The 27,229-nt window shown below is 34.1% G+C and overlaps 7 protein-coding genes and 1 pseudogene across 11 annotated transcripts; all 8 read right to left on the minus strand.

Moving 5' to 3' along the window:
* Positions 1-799: 799 nt before the first annotated feature.
* LOC112744794 (probable aldo-keto reductase 2) lies at positions 800-5,971 on the minus strand. 3 transcript variants are annotated; one of them, XM_072234039.1, is made up of 6 exons: positions 5,832-5,971; positions 5,167-5,502; positions 4,544-4,747; positions 4,020-4,192; positions 3,820-3,922; positions 2,939-3,502 (listed from the first exon to the last, which is right to left on the minus strand). In XM_072234039.1, the coding sequence occupies exons 2-6, from the start codon at positions 5,377-5,379 to the stop codon at positions 3,161-3,163; spliced, it is 1,035 nt and encodes a 344-aa protein (XP_072090140.1). In that variant the 5' UTR covers positions 5,380-5,502; positions 5,832-5,971; the 3' UTR covers positions 2,939-3,160. The 3 variants fall into 3 exon arrangements, with proteins under 3 accessions (XP_072090141.1, XP_072090140.1, XP_072090139.1); XM_072234040.1 differs by lacking the exons at positions 2,939-3,502; positions 5,832-5,971 and adding an exon at positions 800-1,364 and having other exon boundaries at positions 5,167-5,572; XM_072234038.1 differs by lacking the exon at positions 5,832-5,971 and having other exon boundaries at positions 5,167-5,572.
* Positions 5,778-8,316, minus strand: LOC112744799 (probable aldo-keto reductase 2). The gene is made up of 5 exons (XM_072234045.1): positions 7,849-8,316; positions 7,326-7,529; positions 6,884-7,056; positions 6,607-6,709; positions 5,778-6,340 (listed from the first exon to the last, which is right to left on the minus strand). The coding sequence occupies exons 1-5, from the start codon at positions 8,059-8,061 to the stop codon at positions 6,002-6,004; spliced, it is 1,032 nt and encodes a 343-aa protein (XP_072090146.1). The 5' UTR covers positions 8,062-8,316; the 3' UTR covers positions 5,778-6,001.
* A 975-nt stretch (positions 8,317-9,291) lies between these two features.
* Positions 9,292-13,234, minus strand: LOC112744798 (probable aldo-keto reductase 2). Its single transcript, XM_072234044.1, has 5 exons — positions 12,127-13,234; positions 11,626-11,829; positions 10,282-10,454; positions 10,054-10,156; positions 9,292-9,759 (listed from the first exon to the last, which is right to left on the minus strand). The coding sequence occupies exons 1-5, from the start codon at positions 12,337-12,339 to the stop codon at positions 9,421-9,423; spliced, it is 1,032 nt and encodes a 343-aa protein (XP_072090145.1). The 5' UTR covers positions 12,340-13,234; the 3' UTR covers positions 9,292-9,420.
* A 525-nt stretch (positions 13,235-13,759) lies between these two features.
* LOC140184273 (probable aldo-keto reductase 3) lies at positions 13,760-14,581 on the minus strand. Its single transcript, XM_072234613.1, has 2 exons — positions 14,558-14,581; positions 13,760-14,098 (listed from the first exon to the last, which is right to left on the minus strand). Exons 1-2 carry the CDS (start codon positions 14,579-14,581, stop codon positions 13,760-13,762), a joined length of 363 nt encoding a protein of 120 aa, XP_072090714.1.
* A 713-nt stretch (positions 14,582-15,294) lies between these two features.
* Positions 15,295-17,950, minus strand: LOC112744795 (probable aldo-keto reductase 2). 2 transcript variants are annotated; one of them, XM_072234041.1, is made up of 5 exons: positions 17,512-17,950; positions 17,005-17,208; positions 16,390-16,562; positions 16,162-16,264; positions 15,295-15,872 (listed from the first exon to the last, which is right to left on the minus strand). In XM_072234041.1, the coding sequence occupies exons 1-5, from the start codon at positions 17,722-17,724 to the stop codon at positions 15,531-15,533; spliced, it is 1,035 nt and encodes a 344-aa protein (XP_072090142.1). In that variant the 5' UTR covers positions 17,725-17,950; the 3' UTR covers positions 15,295-15,530. The 2 variants fall into 2 exon arrangements, with proteins under 2 accessions (XP_072090142.1, XP_072090143.1); XM_072234042.1 differs by lacking the exon at positions 17,005-17,208 and having other exon boundaries at positions 17,512-17,868.
* Positions 17,951-18,769: 819 nt separating this feature from the next.
* Positions 18,770-21,137, minus strand: LOC112744802 (probable aldo-keto reductase 2; annotated as a pseudogene).
* A 1,168-nt stretch (positions 21,138-22,305) lies between these two features.
* Positions 22,306-22,656, minus strand: LOC112743433 (probable aldo-keto reductase 3). The gene has a single exon (XM_072234614.1). The coding sequence runs from the start codon at positions 22,654-22,656 to the stop codon at positions 22,306-22,308; it is 351 nt and encodes a 116-aa protein (XP_072090715.1).
* A 1,287-nt stretch (positions 22,657-23,943) lies between these two features.
* Positions 23,944-26,625, minus strand: LOC112744796 (probable aldo-keto reductase 2). 2 transcript variants are annotated; one of them, XM_072234046.1, is made up of 5 exons: positions 26,146-26,625; positions 25,638-25,841; positions 25,026-25,198; positions 24,798-24,900; positions 23,944-24,504 (listed from the first exon to the last, which is right to left on the minus strand). In XM_072234046.1, the coding sequence occupies exons 1-5, from the start codon at positions 26,356-26,358 to the stop codon at positions 24,163-24,165; spliced, it is 1,035 nt and encodes a 344-aa protein (XP_072090147.1). In that variant the 5' UTR covers positions 26,359-26,625; the 3' UTR covers positions 23,944-24,162. The 2 variants fall into 2 exon arrangements, with proteins under 2 accessions (XP_072090147.1, XP_072090148.1); XM_072234047.1 differs by lacking the exon at positions 25,638-25,841 and having other exon boundaries at positions 26,146-26,507.
* Between the last annotated feature and the right edge of the window lie 604 nt (positions 26,626-27,229).

Below are 27,229 nucleotides of genomic sequence, written 5' to 3' on the forward strand. Positions count from 1 at the left end.
TTTAATTATTACTTTAGTTGTTTTTCTTTTCTAAAATGTGAATATATGCCAATTTGACATTATTAGAGAGTAGTATATGGCTTAGTTTGATCAATGGTGTAGGAATATAGGTATGTACAAAACAATGGTGTAAGTATTGGAATATTTGATCCCCTAGCTCTCTTGCTCTGATGGCAATGCCGAAGGAGTGGTGGGCTAGGTCTTATCTAAGGTCTCGATGGCTTTGCCGAAGGGACTTTAGGTGGGAATAAGGTATCTTTTTAAATAATTATTAGTTTAAAATATATTAATTTAAGTGAGAACTCTTTGAAAGTTTTTTATAATAGAATATATAATATTTATATATAATTTTTATCAAAAATATTATATATATACTAAAAATTAGTCACTAAATTAATCATCATATATTATATATAAATACATATATTGTCTAATTTAATTTTGCTTCTTAAAACATATTAATTATATACTGTTAAATGCTAACTAATAAAATCAGAACGATAACATTGATAATAGCTACAAGTTACAGGAGAACCATAACATTAATAAAGTCACTATGATTTGATATTTTTCTTAAATTCTATTCAAATTGATAATGTAAAAATATTAATTCAAAGTAAAATAAGTGTAACTCTAACTCTGGCAACCATTTTCTCCTCAAGTTCAAAATAACGCACTTACTTGTGATATACAATAATCACTATTACATATTTCTTCAATTAGAAAAGAAAAAAAATGAATTCTTCCACCATACAAATTGTTTTAAAAATTCTATGAAGAAATAGAAATGTGAACTGTGTTTTGTAGAATACATATGAAGTTATCTGCAATAGAATCCAAAAACCACTTCCAAGTTAAGAATACAAAATCAGCAGCTAGAAATTTCAAAGGTTCACTGATGTAACCAAATTCATTTCAAAAGGGAACACAATACATAAATGCCCTTTACACTGATCTATTTATTTTTAAAGTATCAACACTCCAGAGGGTGAAATGGTAAATTAAATATTAAGTGATGAACTTGATCAAACAGCTTTCCAAGAAGAAAGTGGAGTATCAGAGTTCTTCCATGTAGGTACAAAACCATCTGGAAATCTATCACCCTTGACAACATCTACGGCAGCAAAGGACTCGAGTTCTGTCATTTCTTGTGGTGTAAGTTTCACAGACAAGGCTCCAATGTTGTCATTAAAGTTCTCAATTTTGGTGGTTCCGGGTATGGGGCAGACATCATTGCCTTGGTGGTGAAGCCATGCCAATGCAAGCTGAGATGGAGTACATCCTTTCTTCATGGCGATTTCGTTAACCCTCTCGAATATAGTCTTGTTTGTCTCCAGGTTTTCAGGTTGGAATCTAGGCAGAGCCTGCAACACAACACACAACATAAGATTTTATAGTTTATGTATCATTATGAACATTTGAAAAACATAATATAGTAAGATGCAGTGTTATACAGGGAAAACTGTTAAATTTGGATTTGGTATGTGTTATGAAGTCAATATATATTACCATATATCTTTTTAAGGACACTGATTAACAAAATCCTAACAATAATAATAGTACTAGGTAAGTTATCCACTAAAGTTTGACTTTGTTAAAATTTGTTAAAAACACCAAGTTTTGAAGTAGATGAAAAAGTTTGTCTCAGCAAATGAATAAGAGTTCTCTGGCTTCCAGTTTTGCTTCTCTAAGTTTATTTATTATCAATGTAACCAATGAACAAAATCTTATATATCTGCTCTATAAGATGATTACCAATTAACAAACTTCGATTCAATTTCTAACCCAAAAATTGTATTAAGAACAAGCCATTAACATAACTCAAACCCCTAGTGTTAACTAAGCAGCTAAGAAATTCACTAAAGTGAGGCCCTTAACACAAATAAAACAACCCATTCATCACCCCCGAATTATACAAAATCCTCAAAAGGAAAAAGGACAAAAATTGAGGAGTATGGAACCTGTGCGGAGCTTGATGAGGAGCTTCTTAGCGGGTTGAGGAGGGGTGGCTTTCTTGCGGGACAGATTTGCAGCGACGTCGCCGCGCGCATTCTGGTCGTCGCTCTTCAGATCGTCGTCAAGCGCCATCGGAGAGGCGGCAGGGTCGAAAAGGGCTTGATAGGGTTTTTTTTCTTTGGATAAAATATGAGGGTTCTTTTGGTATTTTAAAAAAAATAAATATATGTTCAATTAGCTATTTTAATTAATTTATAAGAATATTCGTTTTTTAAATAGAATATTCCATTATCTTAAACGTTATACTCACGGTACGGACTTTATTGAAAAAAAATTAACGTATAGAGACTCAATTAAAAGGAAAAAAAGTATAAAGACCTAATTGAAAATTTTGCGAAATTATAGGAATCAACAGACTAATTAAACCTTATTATTATGACACTTTTAATGTATGTTTATTGCATTTAATTAGTACTTGATGTTTCAATTGAATAATAATAGATAAGAATTTTTTTTTTAAATTTTTTTAAAACATTTTATTTTACTAAATAGTGGTTGGTTGATTTTTATCTTTTACCAAGTCATTAGAATTGCTGATATGACATCATTAGCAAAAAAAATAGATAGTTTAAACTCATTATGAAAGAGTTGGTATCAGTTTTTATTTATTATAAATAAATAGATAGATAGATTCTCTTTTTCAACCAAAAATAAATTAAGATTACTATTATTAGATAATTTTAAATATTTTGTTTTAACTTTTAATAAATGCATAACAATTGTATTAAAAATCAAACTTTACACAATTTTTTATAATAAACTTCTTGATTAATATCTTTATCGGACACATATTAGCCAAACCCTTTATTAATAGTCACTGGCATGTGAATTTTCTGGATTGTCAAAATCTTCACTACTACAATCAACTGCAAGTTGACCACTATCTGCAACTGAATAAGGACTCTTTTTTCATTGGCACAAATTCTCCATAAACCCTTATTTTATGTATAGGCAGCAGAATCCAAAAACCACTTCAAAGTTAAGAATATACAAAATCAGCAGCTAGAAATTTGGAAGGTTCACTGATGTAACCAAATTCATTTCAAAAGGGAACACATACATGCCCTTCATACTGATCTATTTATTGAAAGTAACCAACACTCTTGAAGGTGCAATGATAAAATAAACATTGTGATGAACATGATTAAACAGCTTTCCGAGAAGAAAGTGGTGGAGTATCAGAGTTCTTCCATGTAGCTAACATATCCTCTGCATATCTATCACCCTTGACAACATCTGCGGTAGCAAAGGACTCGAGTTCTGTCATTTCTTCCCGTGTAAGTTTCACAGACAAGGCTCCAATGTTGTCATTAAAGTTCTCAATTTTGGTGGTTCCAGGTATGGGGCAGACATCATTGCCTTGGTGGTGAAGCCATGCCAATGCAAGCTGAGATGGAGTGCATCCTTTTTTCGCGGCCATTTCATTGACCCTCTCGAATATAGTCTTGTTCGTCTCCAGGTTTTCAGGTTGAAATCTAGGCAGAGCCTGCAACAGAACACAAAACATAAGGTTTTATAATTTATGTATCATTGATGAACATTTGAGGAACATAATATAGTAAGATGTAAGTGTTATATAGGGAAAACTATTAAATATGGATATGATATATGTTATGAAATCAGTGCATATTATCATGTATCTTTTTAGGACACTGATTAACAAAATCCTCATAATATTAGTAGGTAAGTAATCCACTGAAGTTTGACTTGTTAAAATTTGTGAAAGGCACAAGGTTTTGAAGTAGATGAAAATGTGTGACTATGAGCAGAAAACATGATTAAGGAAATGCACATCACACAAACCTTCCGGAAGTTGTTCTGCGACAAATTATCAAGCAACTTTGATCCGGATGAAAAGAATCCGCGGCCAAGAGGACTATATGCAACAATTCCAATGCCAAGTTCCCTGAAAAGGACAATATTTGGAAGCCAAAAATTCAGAAGTCCTAGAAATAGAATTGCTTGTTAAAAAGAACATTAATCCTTGTGCTTTAGATTCACACCTGCAAGTTGGAATTATTTCTTCCTCGACATCTCTGGACCATAGAGACCATTCAATTTGCACAGCGGTTATGGGATGAACAGCATGTGCTCTTCTGATTGTTGAAGGCGACGCCTCAGATAGACCGACGTACTTTATTTTTCCCTCTTCAACAAGTTTCTTAAGCTCCCCAATCTTGATTAAAACAATTACAAGGAAAAATTTGAAGTCATCATACATATCTCTTCATATATGCAATTATCTCACATCCTAAGATTGTATCAAGTGTTTCCTTAACAAAGACACATATATACTAAATGCAGATTGGGGTTGTTGTACAATACAATTGTGATGCAAAGCTGGTGATTTATATTTTGGTCCCAACATAATTACAGGTACCAATTTCTAAGTTGATCTATGTATATCTGGAATAATAATAGAGACAATTTACTGATTTTACAAGGACTAGAAACTTATTTAACCCTCCATTAATGACATCAAGTTGGTGATAAAGCAAAAACAAAAAGAGAAAGAAAGAGGTCTAACAGTGAGTTCGATTGGCACGCGAGTATCAACTCTATGCTGAAAATAGAGATCAATGCAATCAATGTCAAGTCTCTTCAAGCTCCCCTCACAGGAAGCTCTCACATATTCTGGATCTCCACGGATATCGAATTTCCTTTCCCCAATAATATTGATTGAAAATTTGGTTGCCAATTCAACCTTCTCTCTCAGCCCTCCCTTCAGAGCCTGCCAAAAATTGAAACTAACTACAATAAAAGACATGATATCTTCACATAGAAAGAGTATACATCCCAATAACTGTTTGATCTCTTAAACAAAGTTTCACAAGCCGAGACTCAAACCCTCGACACTAGTTAGTTATTGAGGATGGAAAAGACTCCTTACTACTTCACCTTAGTCCCCTGATTTGACATTCAGAGTGTCATGAAACCACTTATCCAAAACCATAAACTGATAGGAAGATGTACATGAACAAGAAACAGAATATTCTCTGTCTTGTTCTTACTCTATCTCAAGAGATATCAACTAACTTGTATATGCAAATAACATTAGTCTAATTATAACCAAGGAACTTCATATCAGAAAAACATAAGAAATCAAAAGAAAATCCAAAAGGGTAGCTGAATTAAAGATCAAGTAGGAACCTTTGCAATTAGAATTTCGTTGGTGTGAGGGCCATAGACATCAGCAGTGTCAAGGAATGTGACACCAGACTGAATAGCATGGTGGATGAGAGCAACCATGTCTGGTTCTGGTTTTGGAGGTCCATAGCCAGAAGACATTCCCATGCAACCAAGTCCTTGCTGAGACACCTCCAAGCCCTGTGAACCCAACTTCATTCTTCCAACTTTAGCCATTGTTGTAATGTGAAGATGATGGTAGCACTATGATATCAGTGGAAGAAGCTGAATGAAGCTTTGTGAATGTTAATTGTCAAATGACTATAGCTGTGAAGCGTCAAATGGCTGAGTATAGTTATTCTAAACAAGAAAGTAAATATAATTTTAATAAAAAAACTTGTCCCACTCCAAGCAGCCATTATAGAATATAGCAATTAGAAAAAGAACCCCACAAGCCCACCCCCATTTAACTAATCAAATGGTGGACCTCTTATTTTCTTTAAAAAATGTTAATAGGACCTTTCACCTCATATATTTACATTGAAAAACTACTGGATCTTGAAGAAATAAAATAACACAAAATGAGTACTTACTTGTTAGTTATATTCATCCACTTATGACCATAAATTTTAATATTAAAAACAAAATACAAATCACTGAATCATTTAGATATGAAACTTTGCTTCCACCTTAGTCAAAGATTAATAGTAGAAGGCATGCCAATGCACTTTTGATGTGCTTAAGTCTTTTGTTTATTTAGACGGAGAAATACACAAGACACACACATGAAGTTATCTGCAATAGAGTTCAAACTTCAGATCACTTAATTAATTGAAAGAACAAATCAACAGCAAGAAAATTAAACAGCTTTCCAAGAAGAGAGTGGTGGAGTATCAGAGTTCTTCCAGGTACTTAGATCGCCGGCGTATCTATCACCCTTGACAGCATCCGCGGCAGCAAAGGACTCGAGTTCTGCCATTTCTTGTGGTGCAAGTTTCACAGATAAAGCAGCAATGTTTTGGTTAAAATTGTCAACTTTGGTGGTTCCAGGAATGGGGCAGACATCATTTCCTTGGTGGTGAACCCATGCCAATGCAAGCTGAGATGGAGTGCATCCCTTCTTCGCCGCCATTTCATTAACCCTCTCAAATATAGTCTTGTTCTTCTCCAGATTCTCAGGTTGGAATCTAGGCAGATTCTGTAACACACATAAGATTAACCAAGCTACTTTACTTGTTTAACTTTGTTGATCGAGAAAACTGTATTCTGTTTTATGTGTTCAGTTAGTAATCATCATTATTATATGATAAAATGCTAAGTATATAACTAAAGGAAGATCAATACAGAAAATAATAGCGAGTTCATGATTAAAGTTTGAACTAATGAAAAATCGTAAATAATGCCAAGGTACACTTAATTATGAAAATGCTCAAGTAATTAGCACTAACTTGTGTTAACACAAACCTGTCTGAAGTCACCCTCAGATAAATTCTCAAGTATCTTTGTTCCTGATGAAAGGAATCCTCTCCCAAGAGGACTATATGCAACAATTCCAATACCAAGTTCCCTGAGAAGTATAAAATTTAAAAGCCATGAAATTAAATTGTGGATCATATATTTATATTGATGATATAGGCTATGATAATCCAATCATATAGATCATAGTAACTTCTATACAATGTATGCCATTGGATCATCTTAGTGTTTCAAACATCGAGTTATTCGTTGTCTTAAACTGCACCTGCAAGTTGGAATCACTTCTTCTTCAACATCTCTTGACCAAAGAGACCATTCTAACTGCACAGCTGATATGGGATGAACAGCATGTGCTCTTCTGATTGTTGAAGCTGAAGCCTCGGATAGACCAATGTATTTTATTTTTCCCTCCTCAACAAGCTTCTTAAGCTCACCAATCTTAACTTGAAATTGAAGAAGTGAAAAAAATTGAAGTAATCACACATAAAGTAGTCTATTTTTTTACTTCATGCTCTTAACAATTAAAATGTCAGTTCCATATAACAGATTGCATTTCCATAAGAATATGATATTCAATCTTGTTAACTGATAGAGAATTATAGAATAAAATGGAATACAATGAAACATTTAAACATGTGTTCACCGAAGTAGTCCTAAAGATTCAAGATTAACTAAATAATAGTATTAGCACAGAGAAAGATTCAAACCGTTATTTCGATTGGAACACGTGTATCAATTCGATGTTGGTAATAGAGATCTATACAATCAATTTCAAGTCTCTTCAAGCTTCCCTCACAGGCAGCTCTCACATATGATGGATCACCACGGTTCTCAAACTTTTCATCATCAGAAATGCTGATACCAAATTTGGTTGCCAATTCAACCTTCCCTCTCACCCCTCCCTTCAAAGCCTGCTCAAAGTTCCAAACATTTCATCATAATATCATATGCACAAGCCAAAACAAAAATTATGACATAATAAGAAATGACATTATTCATTTATAAAATTCAAACTTGAGAACTTGCTTAAGAAGAATCCATGATCAATAACAGAGAGAAAAGCAACACAAAATCTTGAAAACACTCGGTATTTTTTCACTTGGATAAAATCAACTGAACTGTTTATATCAACTTATCTGTCTCCAATTAAGTCCAAGGATCAGAACAACCAAAAAAAAAAAAATTGAAGAAAAGTCAAAAGGGTAGGTGAATCAAAGCTCAAGTAGGAACCTTTCCAATCAGAATTTCATTGGTGTGAGGACCATAGACATCAGAGGTATCAAGGAATGTGACACCACTTTGAACAGCATGGTGAATGAGAGCAACCATGTCAGGTTCTGGCTTTGGAGGTCCATAGTAAGCAGACATTCCCATGCAACCAAGTCCTTGCTGAGATACCTCCAAACCTTGTGATCCCAGTTTCATTCTTCCAACTTTAGCCATTGCTGTGTTGTGGTGATGATGTGCTTGCAAGTTGCAACTATGATCAGTGTTCGAAGAGTGATGCAGAAGTTTTATTTGGCTTCTTTGAATGAATGTTCTGAGCTATGTGCCTACTCTTATAAGTAGTTGAAAACTCCATCATGACAGCAAGGCAAAGATTATTAATTAATATCATATTATTAATCATTCACTTCATTAGAAATCATTATGACTAATGAGGATAAATTTATGACTATCTCCATGTTGAAATAGTATTTACAACACTTTTTATGTACCAGTATATATATATTTAAGGTTCCGATTGTTGGATACGTTTGTTCTTGATTGGTATATTTCAATACTTTTATTTTTCAGTAGGTACAAAATAAAATAAATTATCTGTAAGAGAATATGCCCTAGGTCTTAATTATGTTGGTTTTCATCTCTGATATAGTGATATGTCTTTATCTTCTTAAATGCAATGAAGTTAAATGGATTTGGTATTTGATTATCTCACTAAAGTTGAGGTTTTGGTGGGCTCAATAAACTAGATCAGCATAATATAGTGCAATTTAGGTAATGCCAAAAGCACAGTGCTCCTCTTCCTTTTGAATGCTTTTCTAAACAAAAACAATACTAAACTAAAAATAAAATAAGGGGAGTGGAGGAAGTCATAATTCCTATCACAATATCTGGTTCTGGTTTTGGAGGTCCATAGCCAGAAGACATTCCCATGCAACCAAGTCCTTGCTGAGACACCTCCAAGCCCTGTGAACCCAGCTTCATTCTTCCAACTTTAGCCATTGTTGTCATGTGAAGATGATGGTAGCACTATGATATCAGTGGAAGAAGCAGAATGAAGCTTTGTGAATGTTAATTGTCAAATGACTACAGCTGTGAAACCTCAAATGGCTGAGTATAGTTATTCTAAACAAGAAAGTAAATATAGTTTTTATAAAAAAAATTGTCCCACTCCCAGCAGCCAGTATAGAATATAGCAATTAGAAAAAGAACCCCACAAACCCACCCCATTTAACTAATCAAACGGTGTACCTAACTTTTATTTTCTTTATAAAAATGTTAATAGGACCTTTCACCTCATATATTTACATTGAAAAACTTACTTGTTAGTACATTCATTCACTTATGACCATAATTTTTAACATAAGAAAAAAATACAAATCACTGAATCATTTAGATATGAAACTTTGCTTTCACCTTGGTCAAAGATTAATAGTAGAAGGCATGGCATTGTTGATGTGCTTAAGTCTTTTGTTTATTAAGACAGAGAAACACACACACATACATGAAGTTATCTGGAACAGAGTTCAAACTTCAGATCACTTAATTAATTGAAAGAACAACTCAACAGCAAGAAAATTAAACAACTTTCCAAGAAGAGAGTGGTGGAGTATCAGAGTTCCTCCAGGTAATTAGATCGCCGGCGTATCTACCACCCTTGACAACATCTGCGGCAGCAAAGGACTCGAGTTCTGCCATTTCTTGTGGTGCAAGTTTCACAGATAAAGCACCAATGTTGTTGTTAAGGTTCTCAAGTTTGGTGGTTCCGGGAATGGGGCAGACATCATTGCCTTGGTGGTGAAGCCATGCCAATGCAAGCTGAGATGGTGTGCATCCTTTCTTTGCGGCCATTTCATTGACCCTCTCAAATATAGTCTTGTTTGACTCCAGGTTTTCAGGTTGAAATTTAGGCAGAGCCTGCAAATGCACAAGGATTTTTTTTTTTTTTTTTTTTAATGTATGTATCATTGATGAACATTTGAAAAACATAATATAGTAAGATGCAAGTGTTATGAAATGAATATATATTATCATATATCTTTTTAGGTCACCGATCAACAAAATCCTAATAATATTAGTAGGTAACTTATCTACTAAAGTTTGACTTGTTAAGATTTGTGAAAGAATATGTAACTGAGTACAAAACATGATTATGAAAATGACAAGTGATCAGAGCATGAATTTCTATAATCGCACACATATGACACAAACCTTCCTGAAGTCGTCCTGTGATAAATTATCAAGCAACTTTGATCCGGATGAAAAGAATCCGCAGCCAAGAGGACTGTATGCAACAATTCCAATGCCAAGTTCCCTGAAAAGGACAATAGTTGGAAGCCAAAAACTCAGACATGGTATCATGATGTTTTATGAGAAGTCCTAGAAAGAGATTTGCTTGTTAACAAGAACATTAATACTTGTGAATGATTAGATTCAAACCTGCAAGTTGGAATCACTTCTTCTTCAACATCTCTTGACCAAAGAGACCATTCTAACTGCACAGCTGATATGGGATGAACAGCATGTGCTCTTCTGATTGTTGAAGCTGAAGCCTCGGATAGACCAATGTATTTTATTTTTCCCTCCTCAACAAGCTTCTTAAGCTCACCAGTCTTAACTTGAAATTGAAGAAGTGAAAAAAATTGAAGTCATCACACATAAGGTAGTCTATTTTTATTACTTCATGCTCTTAACAATTACCATAAAAGTAGATGAAGTGGATAGATTTCGACAAAAATGGGGATTTTTCTGTTAAATCTTTCCTTAATATTATTTATAAGGACAGGAATAGAGAGACGGATTCCAACATGTATAATTTTGCTAAAAAGTTGTGGGTTGGCTTTGTTCCTCCTAGAGTGGAGCTCCTCACTTAGTTTATAGTTCTAGGAAGACTAAATACAAAGGATAGGCTGTGCAATTTGAAGATGCTTCGGAGTGAGGATGTGAAGTGCGTGCTTTGTGGTTCTAGACCTGAGTCTGTCCACCACATTTTCTTTGCATGTGACTGGTCTTGGAATTTATGGGTTGTGATCCTTCAAAGGTGGGGTCTATCTTGGGTGTGGCCGAATTTAGCAAAAGATTGCTTTGACTGCTGGGTGGATTTAAGGCTTGGTAATATACAAAAGTGTGAATGGATTATTTGCTTCTTTGCAACGGTGTGGACTATATGGAAGGAGCGCAACTGCAGAATTTTTTGCAAGAAGGAAAGATCCTTTGAGGCATGTGTAAGCGACATTCAATTCCTGGTCAACCAATGGTGTAATTATAGGCACAGTAATTATGGTTGAAACTGCTTATTTGTGATTTTTAGTGGTGTAGGTTTGTTTCTCAGGGACTCGTTGTTCGTGTTGTTTTTTTGTTCTGTTGGCGGTCCTAGGCTTCTTAGTGCCTTCGAGGTTTTTGACATTCGTGTAATAGTCTAGATCTTTAGCTTATGTCTTTGTTGTTTTATGTTTGGTTCTTGTTTTGTTTAGTTTAAGTTTCGTTTTTTCTTGTTGTCTGTAGCTTGCTCTCACTTCCCTCTTTGGGATTTAAGTGAGTTCTAAAACTATCAAAAAAAAAAAAAAAACAATTAACATACTAAATGTCAGTTCCATAAAACGGATTGCATTTCCTTAACAATATGATATTCAATCTTGTTAAGTGATGAATAATTCAAACATAAGTGTTCACTGAACTAGTTAAATGTGAAATTCAAGGTTATTAATTTCTCGAGTTAACTCGTAAACTCTTATGGTTCAAGTTGACCTAAAGACTTATTTTATGATAGAGAAAGATTCAAACCGTTATTTCGATTGGAACACGTGTATCGATTCGATGTTGGTAATAGAGATCTATGCAATCAATGTCAAGTCTCTTCAAGCTTCCTTCACAGGCAGCTCTCACATATGATGGATCACCACGGTTCTCATATTTTCCATCATCAGAAATGCGGATACCAAACTTGGTTGCCAATTCAACCTTCTCTCTCACCCCTCCACTCAAAGCCTGTCTCAAAGTTCCAAACATTTCATCATAATATCATATGCACAAGCCAAAACAAAATTGTGACATAAAATTCAAACTTGAGAACTTGCTTAAGAAGAATCCATGATCTATAACAGAGAAGAAAGCAACATAAAATCTTGAATCACTCGTTATTTTTTTCACTTGGATAAGATCAACTGAACTGTTTATGTCAACTTATCTGTCTCCAATTAAGTCCAAGGATCAGAACAACAACAAAAAAGTAAAAAATCAGACGAAAAGTCAAAAGGGTAGGTGAATCAAAGCTCAAGTAGGAACCTTTCCAATCAGAATTTCATTGGTGTGAGGACCATAGACATCAGAGGTATCAAGGAATGTGACACCACTTTGAACAGCATGGTGAATGAGAGCAACCATGTCAGGTTCTGGCTTTGGAGGTCCATAGTAAGCAGACATTCCCATGCAACCAAGTCCTTGCTGAGATACCTCCAAACCTTGTGATCCCAGTTTCATTCTTCCAACTTTAGCCATTGCTGTGTTGTGGTGATGATGTGCTTGCTAGTTGCAACTATGATCAGTGTTCGAAGAGTGATGCAGAAGTTTTATTTGGCTTCTTTGAATGAATGTTCTGAGCTATTTGCCTACTCTTATAAGTAGTTGAAAACTCCATCATGATTGCAAGGCAAAGATTATTAATTAATATCATATTATTAATCATTCACTTCATTAGAAATCATTATGACTAATGAGGATAAATTTATGACTATCTCCATGTTGAAATAGTAGTTACAACACTTAGGTAAAATATATTATTTTTATCAAAGATTATGTACCAGTATATATATATATTTAAGGTTCCGATTGTTGGATACGTTTGTTCTTGATTGGTATATTTCAATACTTTTATTTTTCAGTAGGCACAAAATAAAATAAATTATCTGTAAGAGAATATGCCCTAGGTCTTAATTATGTTGGTTTTCATCTCTGATATGTCTTTATCTTCTTAAATGCAATGAAGTTAAATGGATTTGGTATTTGATAATCTCACTAAAGTTGAGGTTTTGGTGGGCTCAATAAACTAGATCAGCATAATATAGTGCAATTTAGGTAATGCCAAAAGCACAGTGCTCCTCTTCCTTTTGAATGCTTTTCTAAACAAAAACAATACTAAACTAAAAATAAAATAAGGGGAGTGGAGGAAGTCATAATTCCTATCACAATATCTGGTTCTGGTTTTGGAGGTCCATAGCCAGAAGACATTCCATGCAACCAAGTCCTTGCTGAGACACCTCCAAGCCCTATGAACCCAGCTTCATTCTTCCAACTTTAGCCATTGTTGTAATGTGAAGATGATGGTAGCACTATGATATCAGTGGAAGAAGCTGAATGAAGCTTTGTGAATGTTAATTGTCAAATGACTACAGGTGTGAAACCTCAAATGGCTGAGTATAGTTATTCTAAACAAGAAAGTAAATATAATTTTAATAAAAAAAATTGTCCCACTCCCAGCAGCCATTAAAGAATACAGCAATTAGAAAAAGAACCCCACAAACCCACCCCCATTTAACTAATCAAATGGTGGACCTCACTTTTATTTTCTTTTAAAAAATGTTAATAGGACCTTCCACCTCATATATTTACATTGAAAAACTATTGGATCTTGAAGAAATAAATAAAACAAAATGAGTACTTACTTGTTAGTTACATTCATTCACTTATGACCATAATTTTTAACATAAAAAAGAAATACAAATCACTGAATCATTTAGATATGAAACTTTGCTTTCACCTTGGTCAAAGATTAATAGTAGAAGGCATGCCATTGTTGATGTGCTTAAGTCTTTTGTTTATTTAGACAGAGAAACACACACACATACATGAAGTTATCTGGAACAGAGTCCAAACTTCAGATTACTTAATTAATTGAAAGAACAAATCAACAGCAAGAAAATTAAACAGCTTTCCAAGAAGAGAGTGGTGGACTATCAGAGTTCTTCCAGGTAATTAGATCGCCGGTGTATCTATCACATTTGACAGCGTCCACAACAGAAAAGGACTCGAGTTCTGCCATTTCTTGTGGTGCAAGTTTCACAGATAAAGCACCAACGTTTTGGTTAAAATTGTCAACTTTGGTGGTTCCAGGAATGAGGCAGTCACCATTTCCTTGGTGGTGAACCCATGCCAATGCAAGCTGAGATGGAGTGCATCCCTTCTTCGTCGCCATTTCATTTACCCTCTCGAATATAGTCTTGTTCTTCTCCAGATTCTCAGGTTGGAATCTAGGCAGATTCTGTAAGTGAACACATAAGATTAACCAAACTACTTTACTTGTTTAACTATGTTGAGTTAATTAGCAATCATCATTATTATGTGTTATAATGCTAAGTATATAAATAAAGGAGATCAATACAGAAATTAATAGTGACTTCATGATTAAAGTTTGAACCAACAAAAAATTGTAAAAAATGCCAAGCTACACTTAATTATACAAATGCACAAGTAATTAGCACTAATTTGTGTTAACACAAACCTGTCTGAAGTCACCCTCAGACAAATTCTCAAAGGATCTTCATGTTTCTTTGTGGCAAAAGAGAATGAGAAGGATGAAGAGGCCTTATTTGTTCTCCTTTGCAGGCGCCCCAACGCCTAATGCACCGGATTCCATCAGAAACGAGCTGATCAGACAATGCCAGTCTTCTAGCAGTTGCAAACTCCTAGGATGCTACAGGGGTAAAAACAACAAAAATACTTGTGAAGATCCGGTCAGCGTCATGAGTGTTTTTCAAAGATCAATTTGCTTGGAGCCGTCTGGCGATTCCTACACGAGGAGATCAACTTTCGACGCAATCTTAGCCGGCTGCATACCGGTTTTTTTCCATCCAAAGTCAGCTTATGAACAATATAGTTGGCATTTACCAAAAGACTATTTGAGCTACTCTGTGTTCATACCTGAAGGTGATGTTAGAGAGAACAAATGAGAAGGGAAGGTTGAGGATGCATTTGATATAGCTGTTAAGGGTATTATAATATTATTAGAAGAGTAGAAGAAATGAGAAGGGAGATTTCATCATCAACAAACAATGGTTATTATTCTAATGAATGAAGATGGTTCATAAGGTCTCAAATTTGCTCATGGGTTTTTCTCACCCTTTTGGAGATGATCTTGCATGCATGGATGATGTTGTTAGTTAGAAATCTTCATTACAAATCAGTTGAAAGGTCTAATTATTTGGATTTCATTTTTGTGTTTGATCTTCGTCAGAGTCAGAAAAATCTTTGACATATTGAGTTAAGTCTTAGTACTATGAATACCAAATATTACTACATATTGCTTCAATTAGAATAAAAAAATGAAATTCTTACATGATACAAATAGTTATCTTTTTAATGTTTTTCATGACACAAAAAAATTTATGGTTGGCCAGTTGAGTGATTTATAAACATTTTTATTAATTGTTTTAAAAATTCTATGATGAAACCGAGATGTAAACTATGTTTTGTAGAATACATATGAAGTTATCTGCAATAGAATCCAAAAACCACTTCGAAGTTAAGAATACAAAATCAGCAGCCAGAAATTTGAAAGATTCACTGATGTAACCAAATTTATTTCAAAAGGGAACACCTAAATGCACTTCATACTGATCTATTTATTGAAAGTAATAAAGTATCAACACTCCAGAGGGTGAAATGGTAAATTAAACATTAAGTGATGAACTTGATTAAACAGCTTTCCAAGAAGAAAGTAGTGGAGTATCAGAGTTCTTCCATGTAGGTATAAGATTATCTGGATATCTACCACCCTTGACCACATCTGCGGCAGCAAAGGACTCGAGTTCTGTCATTTCTTGTGGTGTAAGTTTCACAGACAAGGCTCCAATGTTGTCGTTAAGGTTCTCAATTTTGGTGGTTCCGGGTATGGGGCAGACATCATTGCCTTGGTGGTGAAGCCATGCCAATGCAAGCTGAGATGGTGTGCATCCTTTCTTTGCGGCCATTTCATTGACCCTCTCAAATATAGTCTTGTTTGACTCCAGGTTTTCAGGTTGAAATCTAGGCAGAGCCTGCAAACACACAAGTTTTTTTTTTATGAACATTTGAAAAACATAATATAGTAAGATGCAAGTGTTATGAAATGAATATATATTATCATATATCTTTTTAGGTCACTGATCAACAAAATCCTAATAATATTAGTAGGTAACTTATCTACTAAAGTTTGACTTGTTAAGATTTGTGAAGGACACCAAGTTTTTAAATAGGTGAAAATATGTAACTGAGTACAAAACATGATTATGGAAATGCACAAGTGATCAGAGCATGAATTTCTGTAATCGCACACGTGACACAAACCTTCCTGAAGTCGTCCTGTGATAAATTATCAAGCAACTTTGATCCGGATGAAAAGAATCCGCGGCCAAGAGGACTATATGCAACAATTCCAATGCCAAGTTCCCTGAAAAGGACAATAGTTGGAAGCCAAAAATTCAGACATTGTATCATGATGTTTTATGAGAAGTCCTAGAAAGAGATTTGCTTGTTAACAAGAACATTAATACTTGTGAAGGATTAGATTCACACCTGCAAGTTGGAATCACTTCTTCCTCAACATCTCTTGTCCAAAGAGACCATTCAATTTGCACAGCTGTTATGGGATGAACAGCATGTGCTCTTCTGATTGTTGAAGCCGATGCCTCACTTAGACCGATGTACTTTATTTTTCCCTCCTCAACAAGCTTCTTAAGCTCCCCCATCTTGATTAAATTTTACAAGGGAAAAATTTGAAGTCATCATACACAACCCTTAATATATGTAATTATCTCATATCCTAGCTCTAGGATTGTAACAGATGTCAATTCCAAAACATGTCGCATACTCACATTTCCTTAACTATATGATATAAAAGCTTGGAAATAGACTAAAGCATTATAGGATACAAAGACATATATTCTAAATGCAGATTGGGGTTATTGTATAGCACAATACAGGGCTAAGTAAGTTCTTTGTTGATGCAAACATTGTGATTCAAACCTACCAAATTACATAATATACTACCAAATTGTAAGTTAACCTATGTATATCTGGAATAATAGTAGACAATTTACAAGGTTCAACTTCCCTGAATAAATAATTTCAAGTTGGTGATAACAGAGCTATCATAAGGCAAAGAAAGAAGAACAAAGAAAGGGGTAAAACCGTGACTTCAATTGGCACGCGAGTATCAACTCTATGCTGGATATAGAGATCAATGCAATTAATGTCAAGTCTCTTCAAGCTTCTTTCACAGGAAGCTCTCACATATTCTGGATCTCCATGGATCTCAAACTTCCCATCCTCAATAAAATTGATTGAAAACTTGGTTGCCAATTCAACCTTCTCTCTCAGCCCTCCCTTCAAAGCCTGCCCCAAAATTGAAATTAACTACAACAAAAGTACATGATATCTTCACATAGAAAAAGTAGATATCCCAAGAACATTTTTTATTTTTGTTTTGGTTACTCAGCATATCCACCATCAAACACAATGACTAATCCTCAAAAGACATGATACAAAATTTTCTGTCTTATTTTATCTCAGGAGATAGCAACTAACTACTATATGCAAATAGCATTAGTCTAATTAAAACTAAGGAACTTCTCAGAAGAACATAAGGAATCAAAAGAAAATCCAAAAGGGTATCTGAATCAAAGTTCAAGAAGGAACCTTTCCAATTAGAATTTCATTGGTGTGAGGGCCATAAACATCAGCAGTGTCAAGGAAAGTGACCCCACTTTGAACAGCATGCTGAATGAGAGCAACCATGTCAGGCTCTGGTTTTGGAGGTCCATAGACAGCAGACATTCCCATGCAACCAAGTCCTTGCTGAGACACCTCCAAGCCCTGTGATCCCAGCTTCATTCTTCCAACTTTAGCCATTGTTGTGATGTGAAGATGGTAGTAACACTATGATATCAGTGATCAGAATATATAGAAGAAGCTGAATGAAGAAGCTTTGTGAACGTCTCTCACTTCTCAACTAAAAAGCAGCTCACACTTCATAATTCGTATATTATACATCTATAATAACAAAGGTGATGAATTTTAAAGGAAATATATATTTTTGTCAAATATTTCTCCACAAAGCATAAAGCTTATCAAAACCATTTACAGGATTAGTATTTTGTAAAAAGAAGAAAGTGTGTAATTTTCTTTTTCAAAAAGAAAAAATGACTTAATTCACTTTTATTGGTTCACATAATATTTCTTATTCATTTCTTTTCTTTTATTATAAATTTTTTATTTTTTTATTCTAATGCACACATGACACTTGTTTTTATATTCTTGATCATATAAAACACATCTTTCTGTCCTATTGATAACATTCACTTTCGAAAGGAATCACTTTAAAGATGCTGTTTTTTTTTAAAGAAAAAATTATATACTGCTATAAAGAGTGTGCAAATGTTTTTTTTTCTTAGACCAAAGACTTGGCATATGGACATGGTATCAGTCATGATCACACACCTTTCTAATATTTTACTGGTCTAAGGTTCTGCATATGATGATAGTGTATTTTGTTTTTTGTTGTTTTAAAGTAAATATTTAATTTTGTTCTTAAAATTGTACTGTTGAATTAATTTGATCTTTAAAATTTTTGGGAAAAAAAAAGTGAGTTACATTAGTTTTGGTAAATACAAGGAGGAAGAATGAATAGAGTAAATTATCATTTTTTGTATATTTTCATATTTTGTCAAATTTCAATCATTTTTAGAAGGTCAAAATATTATTTTATTTTTATTTCAAGGGTTATTCTGTAAAATTTTTTTTGAATCTTTTGGTAATAAAATAGTATTTTACCCGTAAAAGTAATATTATTGACTAAAAAAAAATTGTTAGTCACCTAAATTTTCTCATTTTTTATTTTCAAAAAAAAAAAAAAAAAGTTCACTGAATCATTCAGATATGAAACTTTGCTTCCACCTTAGTCAAAGATTAATAGTATAAGCCTTTTGTTTATTTAGACATAGAAACACACACATCAAGTTATCTGCAACAGAGTTCAAACTTCAAACCACTTAATTAATTAAAAGAACAAATCAACAGCAAGAAAATTAAATATCTTTCCAAGAAGAGAGTGGTGGAGTATCAGAGTTCTTCCATGTTCTCAGATCTCCGGCGTATCTATCACCCTTGACAGTGTCCGCGGCAGCAAAGGACTCGAGTTCTGCCATTTCTTGTGGTGCAAGTTTCACAGATAAAGCAGCAATGTTTTGGTTAAAATTGTCAACTTTGGTGGTTCCAATGCAAGCTGAGATGGAGTGCATCCCTTCTTCGCAGCCATTTCATTAACCCCCTCGAATATAGTCTTGTTCTTCTTCAGATTCTCAGGTTGGAATCTAGGCAGATTCTGTAACAGAACACATAAGATTAACCAAGCTACTTTACTTGTTTAACTTTGTTGATCAAGAAAACTGTATTCTGTTTAATGTGTTCAGTTAGCAATCATCATTATTATATGATATAATGCTAAGTATATAACTAAAGCAAGATCAATACAGAAAATACAGAAAATAATAGTGAGTTCATGATTAAAGTTTGAACTAATGAAAATTTGTAAAAAATGCCAAGGTAGCTCAAGTAATTAGCACTAACTTGTGTTAACACAAACCTGTCTTAAGTCACCATCAGATAAATTCTCAAGTAACTTTGTTCCTGATGAAAGGAATCCTCTCCCCAGAGGATTATATGCAACAATTCCAATACCAAGTTCCCTGAGAAGTATAAAATTTAGAAGCCATGAAACTAAATTGTGGATCATATATTTATATTGATGATATAGGCTAAGATAATCCAATCATATAGATCATAGTAACTTCTATACAATCTATGCCGTTGGATCATCTTAGTGTTTCAAACATCTAGTTATTCATTCTCTTTAAACTGCACCTGCAAGTTGGAACCACTTCTTCTTCAACATCTCTTGACCAAAGAGACCATTCTAACTGCACAGCTGATATGGGATGAACAGCATGTGCTCTTCTGATTGTTGAAGCTGAAACCTCGGGTAGACCAATGTATTTTATTTTTCCCTCCTCAACAAGCTTCTTAAGCTCACCAATCTTAACTTGAAATTGAAGAAGTGAAAAAGTTGAAGTCATCACACATAAAGTAGTCTATTTTTATTACTTCATGCTCTTAACAATTAACATACTAAATGTCAGTTCCATAAAACAGATTGCATTTCCTTAACACTATGATATTCAATCTTGTTAAGTGATGAATAATTCAAACATTAGTGTTCACTGAACTAGTTAAATGTGAAATTCAAGGTTATTAATTTCTCGAGTTAACTCGTAAACTCTTATGGTTCAAGTTGACCTAAAGACTTATTGTATCACAGAGAAAGATTCAAACCGTTATTTCGATTGGAACACGTGTATCGATTCGATGTTGGTAATAGAGATCTATGCAATCAATGTCAAGTCTCTTCAAGCTTCCCTCACAGGCAGCTCTCACATATGATGGATCACCACAGTTCTCAAATTTTCCATCATCAGAAATGCGGATACCAAACTTGGTTGCCAATTCAACCTTCTCTCTCACCCCTCCACTCAAAGCCTGTCTCAAAGTTCCAAACATTTCATCATAATATCATATGCACAAGCCAAAACAAAATTGTGACATAAAATTCAAACTTGAGAACTTGCTTAAGAAGAATCCATGATCTATAACAGAGAAGAAAGCAACATAAAATCTTGAATCACTCGTTATTTTTTTCACTTGGATAAGATCAACTGAACTGTTTATGTCAACTTATCTGTCTCCAATTAAGTCCAAGGATCAGAACAACTAAAAAAAATAAAAAATCAGAAGAAAAGTCAAAAGGGTAGGTGAATCAAAGCTCAAGTAGGAACCTTTCCAATCAGAATTTCATTGGTGTGAGGACCATAGACATCAGAGGTATCAAGGAATGTGACACCACTTTGAACAGCATGGTGAATGAGAGCAACCATGTCAGGTTCTGGCTTTGGAGGTCCATAGTAAGCAGACATTCCCATGCAACCAAGTCCTTGCTGAGATACCTCCAAACCTTGTGATCCCAGTTTCATTCTTCCAACTTTAGCCATTGCTGTGTTGTGGTGATGATGTGCTTGCAAGTTGCAACTATGATCAGTGTTCGAAGAGTGATGCAGAAGTTTTATTTGGCTTCTTTGAATGAATGTTCTGAGCTATGTGCCTACTCTTATAAGTAGTTGAAAACTCCATCATGATTGCAAGGCAAAGATTATTAATTAATATCATGTTTTTAATCATTCATTTCATTAGAAATCATTATGACTAATGAGGATAAATTTATGACTATCTCCATGTTGTAATAGTAGTTACAACACTTAGGTAAAATATATTATTTTTATCCAAGATTATGTACCACTATATATATTTAAGGTTCCCATTGTTGGATTACGTTTGTTCTTGATTGGTATATTTCAATACTTTTATTTTTCAGTAGGCACAAAATAAAATAAATTATCTGTAAGAGAATATGCCCTAGGTCTTAATTATGTTGGTTTTCATCCCGGATATGTCTTTATCTTCTTAAATGCAATGAAGTTAAATGGATTTGGTATTTGATTATCTCACTAAAGTTGAGTTTTTGGTGGGGTTCAGTAAACTAGATCAGCATAATTTAATGCAATTTAGTTAATGCCAAAAGCACAGTGCTCTTCTTCCTTTTGAATGCTTTTCTAAACAAAAACAATACTAAACTAAAAATAAAACAAGGGGAGTGGAGGAAGTCATAATTCCTATCACAATATCTGGTTCTGGTTTTGGAGGTCCATGCTTGCTGAGACACCTCCAAGCCCTGTGAACCCAGCTTCATTCTTCCAACTTTAGCCATTGTTGTAATGTGAAGATGATGATAGCACTATGATATCAGTGGATGAAGCTGAATGAAGCTTTGTGAATGTTAATTGTCAAATGACTACAGCTGTGAAACGTCAAATGGCTGAGTATAGTTATTCTAAACAAGAAAGTAAGTATAATTAAAAAAAAAAAAATTGTCCCACTACCAGGAGACATTATAGAATATAGCAATTAGAAAAAGAATCCCACAAACCCACCCCCATTTAACTAATCAAATGGTGGACCTCACCTTTATTTTCTTTATAAAAATGTTAATAGGACCTTTCACCTCATATATTTACAGTGAAAAACTATTGGATCTTGAAGAAATAAAATAGAACAAAATGAATACTTACTTGTTAGTTACATTCATTCACTTATGACCATAATTTTTAACATAAAAAAAAATACAAATCACTGAATCATTTAGATATGAAACTTTGCTTTCACCTTGGTCAAAGATTAATAGTAGAAGGCATGCCATTGTTGATGTGCTTAAGTCTTTTGTTTATTTAGACAGAGAAACACACACACATACATGAAGTTATCTGGAACAGAGTTCAAACTTCAGATTACTTAATTAATTGAAAGAACAAATCAAGAGCAAGAAAATTAAACAGCTTTCCAAGAAGAGAGTGGTGGACTATCAGAGTTCTTCCAGGTAATTAGATCGCCGGTGTATCTATCACCCTTGACAGCGTCTGCAGCAAAGGACTCGAGTTCTGCCATTTCTTGTGGTGCAAGTTTCACAGATAAAGCACCAATGTTTTGGTTAAAATTGTCAACTTTGGTGGTTCCAGGAATGGGGCAGACACCATTTCCTTGGTGGTGAACCCATGCCAATGCAAGCTGAGATGGAGTGCATCCCTTCTTCGTCGTCATTTCATTAACCCTCTCGAATATAGTCTTGTTCTTCTCCAGATTCTCAGGTTGGAATCTACCAGATTCTGTAAGTGAACACATAAGATTAACCAAACTACTTGACTTGTTTAACTATGTTGAGTTAATTAGCAATCATCATTATTATGTGATATAATGCTAAGTATATAAATAAAGGAAGATCAATACAGAAATTAATAGTGACTTCATGATTAAAGTTTGAACCAACGAAAAATTGTAAAAAATGCCAAGCTACACTTAATTATACAAATGCACAAGTAATTAGCAGTAATTTGTGTTAACACAAACCTGTCTGAAGTCACCCTCAGACAAATTCTCAAAAGATCTTCATGTTTCTTTGTGGCAAAAGAGAATGAGAAGGATGAAGAGGCCTTATTTGTTCTCCTTTGCAGGCGCCCCAAGGCCTAATGCACCGGATTCCTTTAGAAACGAGCTGATCAGACAAGGCCAATCTTTAGAAGTTGCAAACTCCTTGGATGCTACAGGGGGAAAAACAACAAAAATATTTCTGAAGATCCGGTCAGCATCATGAGTGTTTTTCAAAGATCAATTTGCTTGGAGCCGTCCGACGATTCCTACACGAGGAGATCAACTTTCGACGCAATCTTTGCCGGCTGCATACCGGTTTTTTTCCATCCAAAGTCAGCTTATGAACAATATAGATGGCATTTACCAAAAGACTATTTGAGCTACTCTGTGTTCATACCTGAAGGTGATGTTAGAGAGAACAAATCAATTATCAATGACACATTGGCTAGGGTTTCTAGGACTAGAATTTCTAAGATGAGAGAAGTTATTATTCCAAGAGTTACATAAAATGAACCAAGGTCTAGATTAGGGAAAGTTGAGGATGCATTTGATATAGCAGTTAAGGGTATTATAATATTATTAGAAGAGTAGAAGAAATGAGAAGGGAGATTTCATCATCAACAAACAATGGTTATTATTCTAATGAATGAAGATGGTTCATATGGTCTCGAATTTGCTCATGGGTTTTTCTCACACTTTTGGAGATGATCATGCATGCATGGATGATGTTGTTAGTTAGAAATCTTCATTACAAATCAGTTGAAAGGTCTAATTATTTGCATTTCATTTTTGTGTTTGATATTCGTCAGAGTCAGAAAAATCTTTGACATATTGAATTAAGTCTTAGTATTATGAATACCAAATATTACTATATATTGCTTCAATTAGAATAGAAAAATGAAATTCTTACATGATACAAATAGTTATCTTTTTAATGTTTTTCATGACACAAAAAAATTTATGGTTGGCCAGTTGAGTGATTTATAAACATTTTTATTAATTGTTTTAAAAATTCATGATGAAACCGAGATGTAAACTATGTTTTGTAGAATACATATGAAGTTATCTGCAATAGAATCCAAAAACCACTTCGAAGTTAAGAATACAAAATCAGCAGCCAGAAATTTGAAAGATTCACTGATGTAACCAAATTCATTTCAAAAGGGAACACCTAAATTCCCTTCATACTGATCTATTTATTGAAAGTATCAACACTCCAGAGGGTGAAATAGTAAATTAAACATTAAGTGATGAACTTGATTAAACAACTTTCCAAGAAGAAAGTGGTGGAGTATCAGAGTTCTTCCATGTAGGTATAAGATCATCTGGATATCTACCACCCTTGACAACATCTGCGGCAGCAAAGGACTCGAGTTCTGTCATTTCTTGTGGTGTAAGTTTCACAGACAAGGCTCCAATGTTGTCGTTAAGGTTCTCAATTTTGGTGGTTCCGGGTATGGGGCAGACATCATTGCCTTGGTGGTGAAGCCATGCCAATGCAAGCTGAGATGGTGTGCATCCTTTCTTTGCGGCCATTTCATTGACCCTCTCAAATATAGTCTTGTTTGACTCCAGGTTTTCAGGTTGAAATCTAGGCAGAGCCTGCAAACACACAAGTTTTTTTTTTTTATGAACATTTGAAAAACATAATATAGTAAGATGCAAGTGTTATGAAATGAATATATATTATCATATATCTTTTTAGGTCACTGATCAACAAAATCCTAATAATATTAGTAGGTAACTTATATACTAAAGTTTGACTTGTTAAGATTTCTGAAGGACACCAAGTTTTTAAATAGGTGAAAATATGTAACTGAGTACAAAACATGATTATGGAAATGCACAAGTGATCAGAGCATGAATTTCTGTAATCGCACACGTGTGACACAAACCTTCCTGAAGTCGTCCTGTGATAAATTATCAAGCAACTTTGATCCGGATGAAAAGAATCCGCGGCCAAGAGGACTATATGCAACAATTCCAATGCCAAGTTCCCTGAAAAGGACAATAGTTGGAAGCCAAAAATTCAGACATTGTATCATGATGTTTTATGAGAAGTCCTAGAAAGAGATTTTCTTGTTAACAAGAACATTAATACTTATGAATGATTAGATTCAAACCTGCAACTTGGAATCACTTCTTCCTCAACATCTCTTGTCCAAAGAGACCATTCAATTTGCACAGCTGTTATGGGATGAACAGCATGTGCTCTTCTGATTGTTGAAGCCGATGCCTCACTTAGACCGATGTACTTTATTTTTCCCTCCTCAACAAGCTTCTTAAGCTCCCCCATCTTGATTAAAATTTACAAGGGAAAAATTTGAAGTCATCATACACAACCCTTAATATATGTAATTATCTCATTTCCTAGCTCTAGGATTGTAACAGATGTCAATTCCAAAACATGTCGCATACTCGCATTTCCTTAACTATATGATATAAAAGCTTGGAAATAGACTAAAGCATTATAGGATACAAAGACATATATTCTAAATGCAGATTGGGGTTATTGTATAGCACAATACAAGGCTAAGTAAGTTTTTTGTTGATGCAAACATGGTGATTTAAACCTACCAAATTACATAAACTACCTAATTGTAAGTTAACCTATGTATATCTGGAATAATAGTAGACAATTTACAAGGTTTAACTTCCCTGAATAAATAATTTCAAGTTGGTGATAACAGAGCTATCATAAGACAAAAAAAGAAGAACAAAGAAAGGGGTAAAACCGTGACTTCAATTGGCACGCGAGTATCAACTCTATGCTGGAAATAGAGATCAATGCAATTAATGTCAAGTCTCTTCAAGCTTCTTTCACAGGAAGCTCTCACATATTCTGGATCTCCATGGATCTCAAACTTTCCATCCTCAATAAAATTGATTGAAAACTTGGTTGCCAATTCAACCTTCTCTCTCAGCCCTCCCTTCAAAGCCTGCCCCAAAATTGAAATTAACTACAACAAAAGCGCATGATATCTTCACATAGAAAAAGTAGATATCCCAAGAACATTTTTTATTTTTGTTTTGGTTACTCAGCATATCCACCATCAAACACAATGACTAATCCTCAAAAGACATGATACAAAATTTTCTGTCTTATTTTATCTCATGAGATAGCAAGTAACTACTATATGCAATTAACATTAGTCTAATTAAAACTAAGGGAACTTCTCAGAAGAACATAAGGAATCAAAAGAAAATCCAAAAGGGTATCTGAATCAAAGTTCAAGAAGGAACCTTTCCAATTAGAATTTCATTGGTGTGAGGGCCATAAACATCAGCAGTGTCAAGGAAAGTGACCCCACTTTGAACAGCATGCTGAATGAGAGCAACCATGTCAGGCTCTGGTTTTGGAGGTCCATAGACAGCAGACATTCCCATGCAACCAAGTCCTTGCTGAGACACTTCCAAGCCCTGTGATCCCAGCTTCATTCTTCCAACTTTAGCCATTGTTGTGATGTGAAGATGGTAGTAACCCTATGATATCAGTGATCAGAATATATAGAAGAAGCTGAATGAAGAAGCTTTGTGAATGTCTCTCACTTCTCAACTAAAAAGCAGCTCACACTTCCTAATTCGTATATTATACATCTATAATAACAAAGGTGATGAATTTTAAAGGACATATATACTTTTGTCAAATATTTCTCCACAAAGCATAAAGCTTATCAAAACCATTTACAGGACTAGTATTTTGTAAAAAGGAGAAAGTGTGTAATTTTCTTTTTCAAAAAGAAAAAATGACTTAATTCACTTTTATTGGTTCACATAATATTTCTTATTCATTTCTTTTCTTTTATTATAAATTTTTTATTTTTTTATTCTAATGCACACATGACACTTGTTTTTATATTCTTGATCATATAAAACACATCTTTCTGTCCTATTGATAGCATTCACTTTCGAAAGGAATCACTTTAAAGATGCTGTTTTTTTTTTTAAAGAAAAAATTATATACTGCTATAAAGAGTGTGCAAATGTTTTTCTTAGACCAAAGACTTGGCATATGGACATGGTATCAGTCATGATCACACACCTTTCTAATATTTTACTGGTCTAAGGTTCTGCATATGATGATAGTGTATTTTGTTTTTTGTTTTTTGTTGTTTTAAAGTAAATATTTAATTTTGTTCTTAAAATTGTATTGTTGAATTAATTTGATCTTTAAAATTTTTTTTAAAAAAGTGAGTTACATTAGTTTTGGTAAATACAAGGAGGAAGAATGAAAATAGAGTAAATGATCATTTTTGGTATATTTTGCCAAATTTCAATCATTTTTAGAAGGTCAAAATATTATTTTATTTTTCTTTCAAGGGTTATT

Source organism: Arachis hypogaea, chromosome 4 (genome assembly GCF_003086295.3).
Source record: "Arachis hypogaea cultivar Tifrunner chromosome 4, arahy.Tifrunner.gnm2.J5K5, whole genome shotgun sequence".
Classification (NCBI taxonomy): Eukaryota; Viridiplantae; Streptophyta; class Magnoliopsida; order Fabales; family Fabaceae; genus Arachis; species Arachis hypogaea.

What these genes read in the sequence shown, in the direction of transcription:
- LOC112744798 (XM_072234044.1), bottom strand. Translation starts at nt 12,339, where the DNA reads ATGGCTAAAGTTGGAAGAATGAAACTGGGATCACAAGGTTTGGAGGTA. An exon ending in ATGAAATTCTGATTGGAAAG is followed by an intron (nt 11,830 to 12,126) that starts GTTCCTACTTGA and finishes ACTTTGAGACAG; the next exon opens with GCTTTGAGTGGAGGGGTGAG. An exon ending in GAAGTGATTCCAACTTGCAG is followed by an intron (nt 10,157 to 10,281) that starts GTTTGAATCTAA and finishes TGTCCTTTTCAG; the next exon opens with GGAACTTGGCATTGGAATTG.
- LOC112744799 (XM_072234045.1), bottom strand. Translation starts at nt 8,061, where the DNA reads ATGGCTAAAGTTGGAAGAATGAAACTGGGATCACAAGGTTTGGAGGTA. An exon ending in ATGAAATTCTGATTGGAAAG is followed by an intron (nt 7,530 to 7,848) that starts GTTCCTACTTGA and finishes AACTTTGAGCAG; the next exon opens with GCTTTGAAGGGAGGGGTGAG. An exon ending in GTGTTCCAATCGAAATAACG is followed by an intron (nt 7,057 to 7,325) that starts GTTTGAATCTTT and finishes TTTCAAGTTAAG; the next exon opens with ATTGGTGAGCTTAAGAAGCT.
- LOC112744795 (XM_072234041.1), bottom strand. Translation starts at nt 17,724, where the DNA reads ATGGCTAAAGTTGGAAGAATGAAGCTGGGATCACAGGGCTTGGAGGTG. An exon ending in GAAGTGATTCCAACTTGCAG is followed by an intron (nt 16,265 to 16,389) that starts GTGTGAATCTAA and finishes TGTCCTTTTCAG; the next exon opens with GGAACTTGGCATTGGAATTG. An exon ending in CACAGGACGACTTCAGGAAG is followed by an intron (nt 15,873 to 16,161) that starts GTTTGTGTCACG and finishes GTGTGTTTGCAG; the next exon opens with GCTCTGCCTAGATTTCAACC.
- LOC112744794 (XM_072234039.1), bottom strand. Translation starts at nt 5,379, where the DNA reads ATGGCTAAAGTTGGAAGAATGAAGTTGGGTTCACAGGGCTTGGAGGTG. An exon ending in ACGAAATTCTAATTGCAAAG is followed by an intron (nt 4,748 to 5,166) that starts GTTCCTACTTGA and finishes AATTTTTGGCAG; the next exon opens with GCTCTGAAGGGAGGGCTGAG. An exon ending in GAAATAATTCCAACTTGCAG is followed by an intron (nt 3,923 to 4,019) that starts GTGTGAATCTAA and finishes TGTCCTTTTCAG; the next exon opens with GGAACTTGGCATTGGAATTG.
- LOC140184273 (XM_072234613.1), bottom strand. Translation starts at nt 14,581, where the DNA reads ATGACGCTGACCGGATCTTCACAA. An exon ending in CGCTGACCGGATCTTCACAA is followed by an intron (nt 14,099 to 14,557) that starts GTATTTTTGTTG and finishes GTTCACTTACAG; the next exon opens with AATCTGCCTAGATTCCAACC.
- LOC112744796 (XM_072234046.1), bottom strand. Translation starts at nt 26,358, where the DNA reads ATGGCTAAAGTTGGAAGAATGAAGCTGGGATCACAGGGCTTGGAAGTG. An exon ending in GAAGTGATTCCAAGTTGCAG is followed by an intron (nt 24,901 to 25,025) that starts GTTTGAATCTAA and finishes TGTCCTTTTCAG; the next exon opens with GGAACTTGGCATTGGAATTG. An exon ending in CACAGGACGACTTCAGGAAG is followed by an intron (nt 24,505 to 24,797) that starts GTTTGTGTCACA and finishes GTGTGTTTGCAG; the next exon opens with GCTCTGCCTAGATTTCAACC.
- LOC112743433 (XM_072234614.1), bottom strand. Translation starts at nt 22,656, where the DNA reads ATGTGTTCACTTACAGAATCTGGTAGATTCCAACCTGAGAATCTGGAG.